Source organism: Sapajus apella, unplaced genomic scaffold (genome assembly GCF_009761245.1).
Source record: "Sapajus apella isolate SASKATOON/1434 unplaced genomic scaffold, GSC_monkey_1.0 scaffold66, whole genome shotgun sequence".
NCBI lineage: Eukaryota > Metazoa > Chordata > Mammalia > Primates > Cebidae > Sapajus > Sapajus apella.
The window spans coordinates 7836226-7854317 of record NW_022437006.1 but is presented as its reverse complement, the minus strand read 5'-3'; the positions used below and the strand labels follow the sequence as shown (position 1 = coordinate 7854317).

The 18092-nt window shown below is 35.8% G+C and overlaps 1 protein-coding gene across 6 annotated transcripts in view; it reads right to left on the bottom strand.

Moving 5' to 3' along the window:
* Positions 1–18092, bottom strand: part of IRAK4 (interleukin 1 receptor associated kinase 4) — a 29007-nt gene that overhangs the window by 9856 nt on the left and 1059 nt on the right. For 2 of the 6 annotated variants that reach the window (XM_032248364.1, XM_032248361.1), the window contains exons 2-8: positions 17047–17094; positions 9752–9921; positions 6699–6844; positions 5706–5888; positions 5002–5162; positions 4031–4095; positions 363–477 (exon numbers count right to left, since the gene is read on the bottom strand). In XM_032248364.1, coding sequence (XP_032104255.1) covers positions 363–477; positions 4031–4095; positions 5002–5162; positions 5706–5888; positions 6699–6844; positions 9752–9912 — 831 coding nt within the window. In that variant the 5' untranslated portion in view covers positions 9913–9921; positions 17047–17094. The remainder of the gene's footprint in view (positions 1–362; positions 478–4030; positions 4096–5001; positions 5163–5705; positions 5889–6698; positions 6845–9751; positions 9922–17046; positions 17095–18092) is intronic. The other 4 variants (XM_032248363.1, XM_032248362.1, XM_032248365.1 and 1 more) reach the window with 4 other exon arrangements.

Sequence of the window (18092 nt, the reverse complement as noted above, 5' to 3'; positions counted from 1 at the left end):
TATAACACAGAATTTTTTCTAGGCAACAACCGAAGATGATGTTATAGCACTAATAATTGAGGACTACATTTTTAAGTTATTAAAAATAATCTCTAAATAAGTTCAAATGGGTGCTTACATTTCTTATTTGAAGATAAAAACATATAAAAGCATCTCCTTAGTATAGTCTTGACTGAATTTTACATTTTAGATTACTACCTAATAGAATGGCAATTCAGTTGTTGACATATCAACTGTATAATTTTCATAGAGCAGAAGAAATATGAAAGTTAATTTGCTTTAAATAATCCAGTAACAAAATGAATATTAATATTCCAGCATACAAACAAAAAGCCAAACAATGTGATGAACAAATATCTTACCAAGCAAGACAGTCTGTCTAGCAATGAACCATTAGGCATGTAAACATATACTAAGCAGAGGTCATCTCCATCACTTGAGAAACCAAGCAGTTCTACTAAGTTTTCATGTTGACACCTGTGACAAATAATTTTTCATCCAAAATTATTATAATAAATATTTATATATTCAATTGTAGGTTGGAAGTTATTCAAAGTTTTAACAGAAAAAAAAAGAGAAAGAAAGTAGTATGTTATATATCATTTCTAACTTGATGTTTATGTTTATATACGCTTATTGTAACTGTTTTTAATTTTCTACAAATAGTTTTCTTTTCAGCCAATATTAGTCAACGTTAGAAGTAAAATCTCTTTTTTTTTTTTTTTTTTTTTTTGAGACAGGGTCTAACTCTGTTGCCCAGGCTGAAGTGCAGTGCAGTCATAGTTCCCTGAGGTCTTGACCGTCTGGACTCAAGTGATCCTTTTGCCTCAGCCTCCCAAGTATCTTGGACTACTGGTGCACACTACACTCAGTTAATTTTTTAGATTTTTTGTAGAGATGAGATCTCACTCTGTTTCCCAGGCTGGTCTTAAACTGCTGGCCTCAAGTGATCCTACCACCTCGGCCTCCCAAAGTAGTGGGATTATAGGTGTGAGCCACCACACCTGGCCAAACCTCTTTCTATTTTACAGTAAAAGCTGAGTAATTCAGATCATTGGAACTTCTGATAAGTTTGATCAAGGACTAGGCTGATGCTTACTTTCTTTAGCCCAATTTTCAGTGATGGCACAAGTAAGATTTCAAGAAGTCTGTTTAAACTTTTATGCTAATACTTTCAAGAATTTTCTAACATACTCAAAGCACTGATTTACAGACATGATCTTGAATCACATCTAATTCACATGTTTTGGATTTTTAATCATATTGGATTATTTATAACCAAATATGAGTGTTATTATATACTTGAGAGTAATAAAACTAAAGAGACCTACAATATAATAAAATGGCAAACATCTGTAGTACAGAAGAAAGAAAACAGGGCTCAGAGTTGTATGTGCTAAATTTAAAGTCTAGCTCTGCCCCCTCCTGGATAAGTGACCTATGGCAAGTTAACAGCCTTACTGAGCCTCAGCTCCTTTATCTGCTAAATGCAGAAAATAGTACCTATTATGTGATATGGATGTTAAGATAATTAAGTGAGCAAATGTAAACATGACAGCCTAGAAACATATCTAGCATGTGTTTTATTATTTAAGTGCTTATTCATTTTGTTCATTCAAAATGATCCACAATTCTAGCAGTTCATATCAACTATGACTTTTATCCTCATAAATATTTTAAGAAGTACAAATTGGGGGCCGGGCGCGGTGGCTCAAGCCTGTAATCCCAGCACTTTGGGAGGCGGAGGCGGGTGGATCACGAGGTCAAGAGATCGAGACCATCCTGGTCAACATGGTGAAACCCCGTCTCTACTAAAAATACAAAAAATCAGCTGGGCATGGTGGCACGTGCCTGTAATCCCAGCTACTCAGGAGGCTGAGGCAGGAGAATTGCCTGAACCCAGGAGGCGGAGGTTGCGGTGAGCCGAGATCGCGCCATTGCACTCCAGCCTGGGTAACATGAGTGAAACTCCGTCTCAAAAAAAAAAGAAGTACAAATTAAAGCAGTAAGTGTCTCATTTTCCACCAAATTGGCACAAGACAGAATTTTGCTTGTTGCCCAGGCTGGAGTGCAATAGTGCAATCTCAGTTCACTGCAACCTCCACCTCTTGGGTTCAAGCAATTCTCCTGCCTCAGCCTCCCAGGTAGCTAGGGTTACAGGCTAATTTTTGTATTTTTAGTAGAGACAGGGTTTCACCATGTTGGTCAGGCTGGTCTCAAACTCCTGACCTCAGGTGATCTGCCCACAGCCTCCCAAAGTGCTGGGATTATAGGGGTGAGCCACTGTGCCCAGCCCAAATTGGCACATTTTAAACGTGAGTAGTTAACATTTGCTGAGTTAATACTATATATGAGGCACTGTGGCAAGTGATTTACCTGCTTTATTTAATCCTCACAATAACTTAATGAAGTAAGTACTATTATCCCATTTTATAGATGAGAAAATTAATGAATAGAAAGTTAAGAAACTTGGCCAAGATCATTCTGCTAGTAAGGTCCAGAGATTAGCACTTATTAAAAAATAGTAGTAATATTAAATGAAAGTAAGGAACCAGTAAAGTTTGAAATTGTAACACACTGCCTGTAGAAATAGAAATTACTGTAACTTATCTCAGAAACCATTTGAATATATATTTAGAAAGTCTTTAAAAAGTTCATGCATTCCAACCTAGTAATTCTTTTTCTAGGACTTTACCTTAGATGATGAAATAAGTATAACTGCACTTAAAGATTTATGTGCAAAGAGTTTTAAAGAAACTTTATTTTTAATACTGAATATTAGAAACAAACCTAATAATAGTTAAATAAAACATGATCCTCACATATGCTAGAATGTTGTACAATAATTTAAAATGTTTTCAAATTATTTTTAATGACATGGGAAAATACTACACATACAACATGAAGCAAGTACATAAAAATATTAGCAGTGGTTATCTCTTGAGTGATATATTTGAGAGGTGGTTTGTATTATAAGTTTCAAGATACATGTGCAGAATGTGCAGCTTTGTTATATAGGTAAACACGTGCCATGGTGGTTTGCTGCACCTATCAATCCATTACCTAAGTATTAAGCCCTGCATGCATGTGGGTTTGTATATTTTAAAAATACTTTCCTGTGTTTTCCAGATTATTTACTGTGAACAAGTTACTTTTAGGACTGGAGAGTAGGGGTAGGAGTGGAGAAAACAAATCCTGGAAAAAAAAAGGGTTTGATCTTTTTTCAGTGTGCATTATTTTTACTCTGCCTAAATCAATTCTAATCTACTCTTCTTGAAATTGAGTAACTATGACTTGTGATTTACAGCAGTGGGTTCAATGGGTATAATCTGGTGAATCCCATTAGGATTCAGATCAAAAGTTCAGGCTCTGCAATCAAACATCTGAATTTCAGTCCCATCTGTAACACTTACTGTCTATGTGATCTTGGACAAGCATTTAATGTTTCTACATCTCAATTAACAAACAAAAAGGGCAGTTGTAACAGGTCTGAGGGTTAGATAGACAATGCAGATAAAGTACAGAACACAATATCAGGCATGTTGGACAAACTCAAATATCAATCATTACTACTCATTGTAATTATTAGAATACATTCCCTCCTTTGTCCCTCCTACTCTTGCTGATGATGCCCAAAAATTTTCCAGCACACAGGGTCAATGCCTTCTAAGCATCCTTGCATATAACATGACTCTAGTTCCTTTGTATGTGCTACTTTAAATATAAGGGTCTATTAATCACGAATTCTGGAAGTAGAAAAGATGATAATGAAAGACATGATAGTGAAATTCCATGTAACTTGGTTGTGATTTAAAATAATGACTGCTATTTAATCTCCCAGCATATGGGTATATGTAATTAAAGAATTGTGGAGCCAAAAGTACTTTCAGTTTCTCTTATCTAAACACTTTATTTTAATTTCACATATGTGCAGACATCACTAGTTCATGGCATACTCTAGAATGAACCAGGTTCCTTACTCCTTGTTTTTTTCGTTTTCACTATACCACACTACCAAATTAAGACTTACTTTGCCATTACTTTTATTTCTTGATCAAATTGCTGTTTCAGTTCTTCAGTAGTAATGTCAACCACCTGAAAAAATAAAATATGCAATGTAATACCACACAACTCTAAGGCTCCTAATGCTCAGAGGGCTCAAGAGATCAGCTGGCTGATTGCCCTTTCTTCAAAACAATAAGGTATCACTTTCCCAATCTATAGAACAGCTGAGATATAGAAATTCTAGTGATTTGCTCAAGGTCCATGGCTGGTTAGTGGAATGAAAAATACATATAAATTTCGCTGAGTTGTTGTAGAAACAAAATGAAATCACATGAAATTTTACTACACAAAAAATTTGAGAAAAAATTCTAGGAAATAGAAAACATAAGCAAATTTAAATGCAAAATAGAAAACAAAACCTACAAAAGCACTGAAATGTATATGACAAAGAGTAACTATCTTTATCACATACGTATGTATTCTATTGATATTTTTAGGCTCTAATAAAAGGTTTAGAATATAACAAGTCAATAAGTAAAAGGTGAATATCCCAATAGAAATGGTAACAAAGGACACGGATAAAAAAAAATTAATCTTTTTTCTTAATGTATACTTTCTAAACTTTATTTTTAAATGGGAAAACTAATGTAAACAAAGTTTTTTTAAAAAATAGTTTTCCTGGTATCTTACCATTTTAATATTGATTACACACGAAGTACTGTGTGGAGCAGGGCTTTTCAACTTTAGTTTGTGAATCTCCCAAAATTGTATGTATGATTGTGTATATATGTGCATAACTACATTTTTCTAGGGATAGGGTCCATAGCTTTATATAGATTTTTAAATTTTAAGAACTACTATTTAGGATGATGTTTATTTAAAGAAAATACATACTGAAAAAATGTATTTCCTAAAGTTTAATACATTTAAAGCCTATTTTAGAGCACACTAGGAAGCAACTCTTTCTTTCCTTTTATTCCTAAAAATATAACTTACTGCTGCAAGCTTCTTCACTGCCACAGTTGTGTTGTTCACGTAGCCTTTATACACAACTCCAAATCCTCCCTCTCCCATTTTATTACCACCAACAGAAATGGGTCGTTCATCAAAGTTATTTGTGACATTCTTCAATTCATAAAATGAAAAACTGTGAAAGCCTATAATGTCAAAATAAGAAAAACGCATTTAAATTTTAAAAATTGGTTTTGATAATTCTAATATGTTTTCATTTTAATATTTCACATATATGCAATTATTTATGACTTTGAATTAGACAAGATGGGAGAGGATACAACAATTTCTAAAATACAAATTACAAGTTTTTCTTGAGAATTTGGTTTGGTGATCCTACCCTCCAAACACTATAGTCACCTGCCTAAAATTCTGGTCACTCATTTGGGTAGGTCTAGTCTACCCGCCCAAAACTCTAGTCACATACTTTATTTTAAAAAGTGACCCTTCCAAGTTACGTAAATATTTACTTAATTTTTTCCATAGCTTCTCTGGTGCTTGCACGTCCTATTGCCTCTAATCACTGATGAAGAGGGTTCTTAATAAATCAGGAGGAAAAAACTCACAAAAGAGCTACTTCCAGTGTGCCTGTGATTGCTGCACAAATGAATGAACAAGAGCTTTCTTTTAAAGCACCAGTAGTCTTAATGACAAATCCACCAGTGGAAAGCACTGAAAATGTTACTTACGTGTATCACTAACTTCTAAACTTTTATTTTCTGGACTTGAAGAGTCAGGTGGCATACAGCTTTGTCCAAGATTCTTTGCAGGTGTCATCAATGTCCTGTCTTTGTCATAGAAAAGCATCTGTTTCTGCTCAACTGTTACAGCTTCTTTAGAAGGCAGTGTATTGGCAGTTTTGGGAACAGCATCTAACAAACCAAGTAAGATACAAGTTGTTTTTCAGTAAGAAAAAGTGGTTGTGTAAAAGTTAAACTAGAAATTTGGTTCATTTAATATCATTCCAGTTTCTACAGGTTGTTCCCATATTCTCATATCACACACAAGAAGCTACCTAGTAAGAATCTGTAAGTTATAATGAAGATGGGTAGAGAGAGTAAGGCAGTGTTTTCAAACAGTGATCCAGCAGCCACTATATCAAAGGCACTGAAGCACTTGTTTAAGAATATAGACCTTGAACCTAATTCCAGAATTCTGATTAAGTAGATTTGGAATAGGCCACAGGAATCTACATGTTTAACAAGAACCTACTTGATTCTTATCCACGATAAAGGTTGACAACCACTGGTGTGAAAGGCATCAAAGCAAAAAAGGAAAGGTTATAAGGAAGGCAACTAGATACTAACACATCAGAATACAATTTTTAAAAAATCATGATCATAGAATTCCATCATAGTGGAAGCTGAAGATGAAAAAAATCAAGAGCTCAAAAGAATAATTACTTTCTTACAGCCTAAGCCAGATGTATGAGGTCTTCCCTTCTAAACTTCCTATTGGCACCAAACTATCTGACTCTTACGAAGCTTCTATCACCTTAGTAGCAGAGTTCACAGTGTCCTTTGTGTTGCTTTTTAAAGAATTAAGGAGTGCTGAAAGAAATAAAGGGACTCTCAAATGTAAGCTTCATCTACTATGAGAAAAAAGAGTAAGAAGAAACATTTTTATTTCTTCCATTTGTCTTTCCACCCTAATTGTGGACACCCTGGTCACAATCAGTTTACCTGGGAGCAAAAGACTCGCAGGAGCAAAAAACTCATTTTGGATCAAAAGATGCACAAGATCACCAACTGTGCAATTGGTGGTACCCCAGTCAAACAGTAATTCAGAAGTGGGACTTTTTCCAGTTTGAAGTAATGCTTCAAATCTCCTTAAAAGTAAGTAACAAAGAAACAAAATTAGTCTATTGTCTTAGTCCATTTTGTGCTGCAATAATAGAATACCACAGACTGTATAATTTACAGACAATAGTTAATTTGGCTCACGGTTCTGGAGGCTAGGAAGTCTAAGATTGAGGTGCTGCATCTGGTAAGGGCCTTCTTGCAACATCATCCCATGGTGGAAGGGCAGAAGGGCAAAAGAGCATGAACACGTGTGTGAGAGAAAGAAACAAAGAGAGAGAAAGAGAAGGAGGAAAGGAAAGAAAGACAGGGGCAAACTCATCCTTTTATCAGAAACTCACTCTTGAGATAACTAACCCACTCCTGCCATAACAACATTAATCCACTCATAAGTGCAGAGCCCTGATGACCTAACTACCCCTTTCAGGTCCCACCTCTCAACACCGTTGCAACACATGAACTTTTGGGGACACATTCAAACAACAGAATTTATAAACTGAGGTCATATGAAAATAGGTGTTGATCTCACCTGCCCGTTTTGCCCACAGCATCTCCTATAATACTAAAGAAAAGGGACAGCAAGAGAACTAGCAAGAATTACAAAGAGACAGGAAAGATAGGAGGAAAAAAGATGCCAAAGATAATGATAAAAATTTACTGGGTACTTACTGGGTATTTACTTAGTAAGTTACAGGATGCATACACATGAACATGTTCAAAGACATTATGATTATGATACTAATTTACTAGTGAGAAAGCCAGGCTTGGAAAAGTAGAGTAACCACCTCATAGCCACACAGCCAAAGTGATGTATCTAAGTTGAGGTTCAAATTCAGATCTCATTTGACATAAGAGTGTGTTCTCAATCTACCTAGTTATATTACTTCCCACATGACTTAGGACTCTGATAGCTACGTAATTTTTAATAAATTAGCCTGCTTAGGAAATTATCCCTTTGATCTTAACTGTAATTAAATTGAGGAAAAAAAATCACAAAATTGGCTTTCATCCCATTTCTTTCCATTTCTTTAAAATCAAAAATTAGTTTTGAAAAATAACATTAAAAAATTGAACCAATATCATTTTTTTTTGCTTTTTTTTATTTTCAAAAATTTCAACTTATAGAAAAGTTGAAAAACATGATTGAATGAACCACCATTCACCTAGATTCATCAATTTAACAATTGATAAAAAATTATGCCATATTTGGGCTCTTGTGCACGCTCTCTTTCAATGTGTGTCTGTGAGTGTGTATGTTTTAGAACACTGGCCAGATGTCTTATAGAATGAGTCTAACAGCCTAGATTTATCTGACTACTTTCTCATGATTAAATTCACATTAAACATTTTGACAGAAATACTACATAGGTGATAATGTGCCCTTCCCAATGTATCATATCCAGGGGTACATAATGGCATTTTGCACCATTACTATTGGTGCTGAAGTTTGATCACTTGGTGAAGGAAGTGTACTTCATATTTCCTCATTTAAAAAAAGTACCCTTTGCTTTCATACTTCAGAAGTAATTTGTGTACAATACTTTTTATCTATCTATTGAGGGGATCTTGCTCTGTCACTCAGGCCGGAGTATAGTGGCATCATCATGGCTCATGGAAGCCTTGACTTCCTGGGCTCAGATGATCCTCCCACCTCAACCTCCCAAGTAGCTGGGACTACAAGCGTGCACTACCACACCCAGCTATTTTTTTGTAGAGATGGGATTTTACCAGGCTGGTCTTGAACCCCTGGACTTAAGCAATCTGCCCAACTCAGCCTCCAAAAGTGTTGGGATTACAGGCATGAGCTAATGTGCCCAGCCTATAATACTTTAAAATCTTGTGCATATCCTGCTCATTTGCATGAGAACCACATTTCACCTTGTGTTTTTAGGTTCAGTGACGAGCCTTGTATGAATCGGTTACTCATTTGATTGGTTGCAAATAGGTATTTTTCTCATGCTACCATTTGGTGGTTGCAAATGGGTATTTTTCTAATTCTACCATTCTTTTCACAATTATTTACAGATATTACTCTGTAAAGAGCTTTTTATGTCAAAAGAGTGAGTCTTGGAAAAAAGAATTAAAAAAGAGAAGAGCTTTATCTTCCTACCACCACTGCCCCAATTATCTTCCATAAGTTTTTAACAGTAATATCAACAAACTATCTTTAAACATTGGCTTAACACAGTTTAAACTTAAGCTTCTTTCAAGTAATTTAACATGTTCGCTCTTAATTGGAAACATTTCCTGGAAGGGGGCCAAGGCTTTAGGTACTTTCCCAGATTCATGCTGAAAATAACAAATAGTCTTCTTTTCCTTTTCCTACCAAAGAAAAATTTTGATATAGGTTTTAACTGCAATGACTGACAAAAATAAAATCTGCATGCATATTTTACACTAAATCGAACAGAGATGAGTAAAGAGTTTTGAAAAACTGAAATTATCTGAAGATAGCACTAAAGAATCCTAGCTAAGATCTAAGAATTCTGTTTATAAAAGTATACACCTGTAAGCAACAACTTTAAAATGTCAAGTTGAAAAACTCCCAAAATACATTGTTAGAGTATAGTAGAGATTTACATACTTTGAAGTTTAAGCTGCAGATTTTTACTAGACATTCTTATAATATTGTCATCTTCCTTCAATCTGGAAATGAGAAGTGTGAGGCAGAGTAAACTTCACTAGGCTTGTCAAACAATCTTGATTCTAACCCAAAAAGCTTATTTGAGAGATCAAAATATTGGCCCAATTAACATATGGAAAAAGAAGACAAAATTGCAAAAGGAACAACCAAAAGGAGGTTACTTATTACCATTGTCTCCTCCACAGTAGAGAGGTTCACGTTCTAAACTGCCACATTAGATAGTACTTACACCTATTTATCATTCTACATTGTGATGTAAGAATTCAAAAATACAAAGAATTTTATCTATTACCTTATATGAAACTGATTGTATCTATCATCACCAGATGGGTTTTTAATAGCTACAGCTAACTTCTTCCATCCTTCTTGAGGATCAATATAATCTGACAGCTTTCTAATTAGTCCAACATTGAGGCAGCGCACATATGTTGACGGTATTATGGGTTTGTTCATCTTCTATTCCTAAAATATGGAAAAATCTCATTAAAATTTTACAGTACTTTTAGAGATGATACCTGTAAGTTTATATGTCACACTTTGCTATATCAACTGATTATACCATAATAAAGAAACATTCCAAAGTCATGTCATTGACACCCTAAGATGAAATTAAAATTGTAATTCATTTGTCCAATTGCACTCCGGGTTTGCTTTCTTTTCCAGCCTATTAAAGTAATACAAACTGGGGGACTTTTTTCTGACACTGATATTTCCCAAGTAAAATTTATAGAAAGGGGCAAAAAAGTTACCAGAAAAATTCCTTTTAACAGTAATATCAACAAACTATCAGAACTAGCATATTCAGACGTCAAATCTATTAATAAAAACATTTACCTTTCAATTTAATATATTTTTCTCAATCAGTACTTATTTACTATTAAAAATTTGTACAACATTATTTGGTATAAGTGAAAAAAAAGTACTGAAATGATTTGTGTAGCACTAACAGATATGGTCCACCCACCTGCTTTTCACATAGCTTGCTCTTCCTTGATCTCTGCACATTTTTTGAGTCCATGAGATCTGCCTGACCATAATTCATTTGTTACTGTGCCAAAACCTGTGCTTCACCATTTCAACTACTCTCCAGACAGAATCTTTATTCTGGCAATCCCCCTTTTCTTCTGCTACTCCACCCTGGAGAGCTGCAGCCAGGGATAAATCTAACAATTTTATACTTATACAACAGAGCTGATGATGTGAATACAAATTTATGGTAACCCCCTTTCTACCTGGCCTTCAACACTGTCATTAATCCTTCCACTTGTCTTCTCTCATTGTCCTTAGTGACTGTTTCATACCTTTACCTCTTCCCACCTGATTTTTATTTATTCTTCATGTCTCTCATTCTCAATAGGTAAGGATCTTTCCTTTCAATTAAGACAAATAGACTCAGATATTCTTCTGTCAATTATTTTTGCTTCCTTATATACATTTTAAAAATACAATTAATTTTAGGGTAAATAATGTGTTCATATAGAACAACATTCTAAAACTATAAAAAAGAGTAAAAAGCAAAAAGCTTCCCTGTGTTATAGGTTTCTATGCTAGTATTCACTTCTTCTCTTTGGACTTCTTTGACCACATCTAAATAGGTCTAGCTGCCCTTCACCTAATTCTCTTTCATTATTGCATAATGTATTTGTAATCATATATTTACATTGTAATCATATATTTGTTTACTTGTTTACTGTCTCCCCCATTAGAATTTAAGATCCATGAGTTCAGGACCATGCTAATTTTATACCTAGTGACTTGCATACTGTAGAGAATGGTGTTGTTCAGTATTATTTTAGGAATAATGAAATTACTTCCTACTACAGTTTTATCATCTTTATTTCACAAAGGTGGTAAGTGAAAGATTCAGGGCTTACACTTATGTCTGACTCCAAAATTCATGCCACAAAACCCTACTTCTATAATACAATGCATCGTTTATGCCATTTTCTTTTTCAGAAAGACCATTCCTTTCCTTTCATTCATGAATACATTCAGCAAACATATTGTCAGTCTTTGTAGTAACAAACGGGAGCACAGAGAAGAGAAAAATCTTTGTTTCCAAGCTATTCAATATACCAAGGGACACACAGAGTAACAGGTAGTGATAAATGCTGCAAGAGTGTTATGGGGCCCAGAAAAGGAGCATCAGGCAGAGGCAATCTGGAGTAGGGATATCAAGACAGATTTGATTGGAGTGGGAGGTTGGAAGGATGAAAGGGAATGAAGGCAAACCCAAAAGAAAATTCCAGGCAGAGGGAATAACATGGGAAAAGTTGGGAGCATGTGTGTCTCAGGCAAAGAGCTTGCTATGGCTGGATCATAGGATTCTGTGATTAAGTGAGAAGAGATGAGGGTGGAAAGGTAGCAGGGCCATATCACCATGTAGTTCATATACTAAGACAAGGAATTTGAACTTATACTTAAAGTTACAGGGGAGCCACTTCAGGATTTTTAGAAGGGAAGTTAAATAATCTTGTAGAGTTAAGTGGAGTCCTCTGGATAAAAATTAAACGGATGTATACTGAGGCAAGAAAATTAGTTTTGAAAACTTCTACAATAATCGAGGTGAATAGAAATGAGAACTTAGAAAAAGTATAGGGCAGGGGAATGAAGAAGTAAACATCAAAACATTTAGGAGGCCAAATCACAACAATTTCACTAGAGATCAGCAATTAGAAGAAAGGGAGATAGAACAGTTTTTTTTTTTTTTTTTTTTTTTTGCTTGTGTTAAATGTGAAATATCTACCTTTGGTACCATTTAGGGGCCTTCACACCAAGTACCTATATACGTGGTCTGGCGCTTAGGAGCTGGGTTTCGGCAAAGAATGCTCACCATATAAGTATTCTCATATATAAGGGGTTTTCAAAAAGTTCATGAAAAATGCATATTGTGCAATAACCATGCACGGATTTCAAATTGTTTTTGCAAAACACATTTCCGAAATAAACTTATACTAACTTGTTACAAGTAACTTGTTATCATCCATGTCTAAACAGAATCTAGTTTGAGGCACTAAGAAGAATAAGACAGTTTGAAAAGAACCTTACCACAGCAACATGAATTCTGCTAAAAGTGAAGCTAGAACAAACACATTTATGGTAGAGGCTGGATGAAAGAATGGTGAAATCACTGATGCTTTACAAAAAGTTTATGGGGGCAATGACCCTCCAGAAAATCAGCAGTGTACAAATCAGTAACTCATTTTAAGGGATGAGATGATGTTGACAATGAAGCCTGCCACAGCAGACCATCCACGTCAATTTTTGGGGAAAACATTCATCTTGTTTCTGCCCTAAATGAAGAGTACCTATAATTAACAGCAGAACCAACAGTGAACACCATAGACAACCAGTTCACCCTATACAATTCTGACTGAAAAATTAAAGTTGGGCACACTTTCCACTCAATGGCTGCCCAAACTCCAGATCAGCTACAGACAAGAGCAGAGCTTTCAATGGAAACTTTAAACAAGTAGAATCAAGATCCTAAAGCATTGTAACAGGAGATGAAACATGATTTTATGAGTATGATCCTGAAGCACAATCAAAGCAATGGCTCCTCAAAAGTGGCAGTGGTCCAGTCAAAGCGAAAGCCGACAGTCAAAAGCAAAGGTATGGCCACAGTTTTTAGGGATGCTCAAGGTGTTTTGCTTGTTGACTTTCTGGAGGGACAAAGAAAAATAACATCTGCTAATTAGAGTGTTTTGAGAAACGGTAGCTTTTCTGAATGTTTCTAAACTAAAGCTTTTCTGCTAAAGCTTTAGTCAAATGTTTAGCAGAAAAACATCTGGAAAAGCTTCACCACAGAGTTGTTCTCCATCACAATACCCCTGCTTTTTTCTCTCATCAACATCAAATTTTTTGTAAGTTTCAATTGGAAATCATTAGGCATCTACCTTACAGTCCTGATTTGTCTCCTTCTGACTACTTTTTGTTTCCTAATCTTGAAAAATCTTTATAGGGCATCCATTTTTCTCCAGTTAATAATGTAGAAAAGACTTTATTGATAAGGTTAAATTCCCAGGACTCCCAGTTCTTTAGGGATGGATCAAATGGCTGGTGTTATCCCTTACAACAGTGTCTTAAACTTCATGGAGGTTATGTTCAGAAATAAAGTTTACTTTTTTTTTTTTTTTTTGAGATGGAGTGTTGCTTTGTCATGCACACTGTAGTGCAGTGGTACAATCTTGCCTCATTGCAACCTCTGCCTTCCAGGTGAAAGCGATTCTCCTGCCTCAGCTTCCCAAGTAGCTGGGATTACAGGCATGCACCACCACATCCAGCTAATTTTTGGTAGACATGGGGTTTCTCCATGTTGGCCAGGCTGGTCTTGAACTCCTGACCTCAGGTGATCTGCTCGCCTGGACCTCCCAAATTGCTAGGATTACAAGCGTGAGCCACTGTGCCCAGCCAAAGTTTACATTTTTAATTTTTTAATTCAATTTTTCCACAATTTTTTTGAGACATATAGTTACATTTTTGAAATGCCCTCATACAAATTAAGAGCACATATACATAGATGGTTGAAACAACAGTAAAAATAAGGTTGCCTATTAGTAATGCTTAGAACGGAAAGGAATGATGTGAAAGAATTTTTAAAAATACTTCTTAGTCATGATACCAAGGAAAAAACCAGGACAGTAGCATACCAGAGACTTCTAGAAAAGGTGACAGGTTGGTATAAAAGACTCAGAGAGGTCAAATAGACACTGATGGTTATGTTAGACTCAAATTAGAAGGCCACTGGTGACTTGGAACAGCTGTAGTAAAAAAGTCAGTGAATGGCAAAAACAGATTTTCCAAGAAGTCTGGTTGTGAAGGGAAGAAGAAAGAGAGAGAGAGAGAGAGACAGGTGAGAGGGGTGGGAGCGGAGGGGAAATGAAGGTGGGGGTAGGGTGAGAGAGGGAGGGACGGAGGGAGAACATGCAAGCACTAGCAGTTTTCAAATTTGGTCTCAGGACCTTTTACCATCTTAAAAACTAATATAGACTCCAAAGGGCTTTTGTTTATGTTGGTTATATCTACCAATATTTAACATATTAAATCTATGCTGAGAAATTTAAAAATTATTTAATTCATTTAAAATAACCATATACATGTTAGCATATATATTTTAAAAAAAATAATTACCTTTTCCCCAAAACCAGAAGAGTAACAATGTTTTAAAGTTTTCCTAATCTCTTCAATATTTAACTTAATAGAAGAGAGCTGAATTCTTATATCTGCTTCCACACTCAATCCACTGCAGTATGTTTTGGTTGATGTATGTGAAGAGAATCCAGCTTCACACAGACATATAGTTACAAAGAAAGGTGTATTTTAAAGGCCTTTTCACAAAGTAGCAAATATTTCTCTTTGAAATTACACTAAAATTTGACAACGAATAACTTCTTAAAGGTAAGCAGCAATGTGGAATCTGAAGCTGTATCAATTAACTTAGAACATTAAAGTGTATTTCACTCTGAATAAATCTTTTAACTATATGCGATTTTTACCTTACAAACCTCCTGAAAGAGCGTTAGGGGCTCCAACTATACTTTGAGAACTGCTGGTGTTAAGGGTTTAAGACTTAAGCTGTTTGACAATACAAATGGGATAATGAATAGTGTACAGGTGAAAAAATCAGCCTTGAATAGAAAGAAACCTCTTCTGAATCTAGAAAGGAAGCAGAGGTTTGAATACAGATATATTTGAAGGGAGAAGAGTTCCCACATAATGTTATTTTTTCTGTGAAACAGGAAGTGAAAGTCATCTAGGGCCAGGCAAAAGAATAGCTCACTTACCTTAAAGAATGCCTGTTAAATGCCTATTATTTCTTCAAGCCCAATTCAAAAGGCACTGTTAGCTTCCCTGACAGTCATCTCTTTTGCTTCAAAATGTCACCTAGTCATTCTTCTAACAATTGTTATATTTTACTGTTTATGTGTCTGCTTTCTCTGTTAGATGGTATGTTCTTCTGGGCTGGGATCTAACCAAATTCACCTCAGCAATGACTTACAACATTGGTGTTGAATGAAAGACTGATGATTTTTAAATTTTAATTAAGAGATTTTATCTAGGTTACCTATAGACTCTGTAGTTGCTCTCTTCAAGTTATTTTTCCTTATTTATTAAGATTTCTCTCTACTGTATGGTACAACATGATTGACAAAGCTACAAAAGATAGATTTAGTAATCTTATAAATTAGAGCTAAATACAAGGAATTGAGGGAAAAAACCCAGACTAGCTAAAGGCCAGGGATAAATTTGGTAGCTCTCCTGCACCCAGACTTCAAGCAGAGGTGATGGGTGTAAGGATACTAGGAAAAAGAAGGCCTTCTGCCAACTCTTCCATACATGTACTCAGAAGTTCAAAATCCCAGAAATTTTACTTTAAATGTACATTCATATACCACTCCCAACCACATACTTACAAGAACATAAGCCAAAATATTAACAGTGGTTATCCCTTGATGATGGCTTTTATGATAGTTTTGTTTTCATTTTGCTTTTCTGAATAATGAAAACAGACTGTGCAAAAAAACTTAGAAAGAATCATCTCTTTCAAACTGTTCAAGATTTACCTTAGTACATTTAGGATTAATAAAGGTGGAACAGAATATGTTGCTTACAAGTAAATAAGTAAATATCTTCATGACTGTTTCCTCTCACCACTAATTCTCATAGTAAAGAAAACCCAATCATATTTTCAAATAAGACAACTCAGACAAGTACAAAAGGTAAGGGGGTGGTGATTGAGAAATATATTAAGATCAGCACCTGCTTACAGAACCCAATGCCTTTCCAAACAAAGTACTATGCCCAAAACAGAAGTGCAAAAGATTCTTGTCAAATGTGTTAATCAACTTTTAAGACTGTGCTTCATTAGCCCTCTGATCAGAGAAAAAGATTGTGCAGGGGTGGAGGGAAGATGAACTTTGAGTTTGCACAGTGCTAAGTTCTAATTAAAGCCCACTGTGACCGGAGTTAGTAAATCCACTTCTCCGGACCTTGCTTTTTTTAATCTGAAAAACAGAGATAGTAATACCTAAGAATTGCTGTAAGAATTAAAATCAACACATGAAAAGGGCCAAATCTTGTCACATAATAGGTAGTCAAAAAAAAAAAAAAAAGGTGCAATTATTATTTTCTGGCAGAAATTATTCTTATATCACATTTTTAAAAAAGAATGTGCAGAGTTGTATTTAGTTTCAATTTCCAGAACAGTGGTACAATTTGTACCCCAGAAAGGGTACAAATAAGAAGTCTGAGAATATAGTTAAGCTTTTCAGATAGTGGCAGTCTTATTTGATCAACCACAGTACTTTTAATATATTTATATCCTTTCTAAAATATTTACTTCCATACATTCTTATCAAAATATGCTGCACAACCATTAATCTTTATTTTTAGATACTTCATCATCGTTATGAACAAAAGCTGGTGAAGCCTTCCAGTGCTATTAAATTAGATAGGGCTGCCTATTACAAACTGGGATCTGTGCTGGTGTACCATAAACCAAACATAACACATCTTTCTTGAACACTGATCCAACACAACATTTTTAAGTAATTAAAAATGCTTTGCATATATTTAAAAACAACTCACCAAATATTTACTGAGTGTCTACTCTGTGCTGGATATTGCTCCAGGCCCCTGGAGATGAAGGATTAGGAAAATTAGAGAAAAAAAAAAAAATCCTGAACTCATGGAGTTCATATTCTAATGGGGTAAGGCAAGCAATACGCCAATAAATAAACTCTATACTATGTTAGATGGTGCCAAGTGAAATGAAAAAAACAAAACGAAACAGAGAAAGAGTTGTAATTATAAATAGGGTAGTCAGAGGAAGCCTCGGTAAGAAGGTGCCATTTGATTAAAGGTCAAAAAGAATGAGAAAGCCAGCCACTGGGCTATCTGTGGGAAAAGTTTACAGACAAAACAAATAGTAAACGCAAAGGTTGGAAGTGGGCCCAATAGGTAACAGCAAGGACATGGTGAGGCTGCAGAAGAGGGATCAGGCAAGTAGCAGATGAGGTCAGAAAGATAAAGGGGCCAGGTCTCCTACTGCCTGAGTTTTTTATTGACTTTGTTTATCCTCTGGGTGAGATGTAGCGGCTGGAAGTCTTTTTTTTGAGACATAGTCTTGCTCTGTAGCCAGGCGCCAGGCTGGAGTGCAGTGGCACGATCTCGGCTCACTGCAACCTCCGCCTCCCGGGTTCAAGCAATTCTCCTGCCTCAGCCTCCCGAGTAGCTGGAACTACAGGCAGGCGCCACCATGCCCAGCTAATTTTTGCATTTTTTTTTTTTAGTAGAGACGGAGTTTCACCGTGTTGGCCAGGATGGTCTCGATCTCTTGACCTCGTGATCCGCCTGCCTTGGCCTCCCAAAGTGCTGGGATTACAGGCGTGAGCCATCGCGCCCGGCCACCTGGAAGTTTTCAGAAAAAAGGGAGACATGCTCTATACTCATGGTCTTGAAAGGATACTGGGGCTGCTGGGAATAAAGGATGTTGGAGTAAGGGCAGAAAAGCAAGAAAGGGAGGATTTAGGAGAGCGTACCAATAAGCCAGGTGGGAGGGGCTGGAGGCTAGGACCTCCAGCCTAGCAGAGCAAGTGCAGAAGTCCTAGGATTCGGAGGTGAGGCCAATAGAA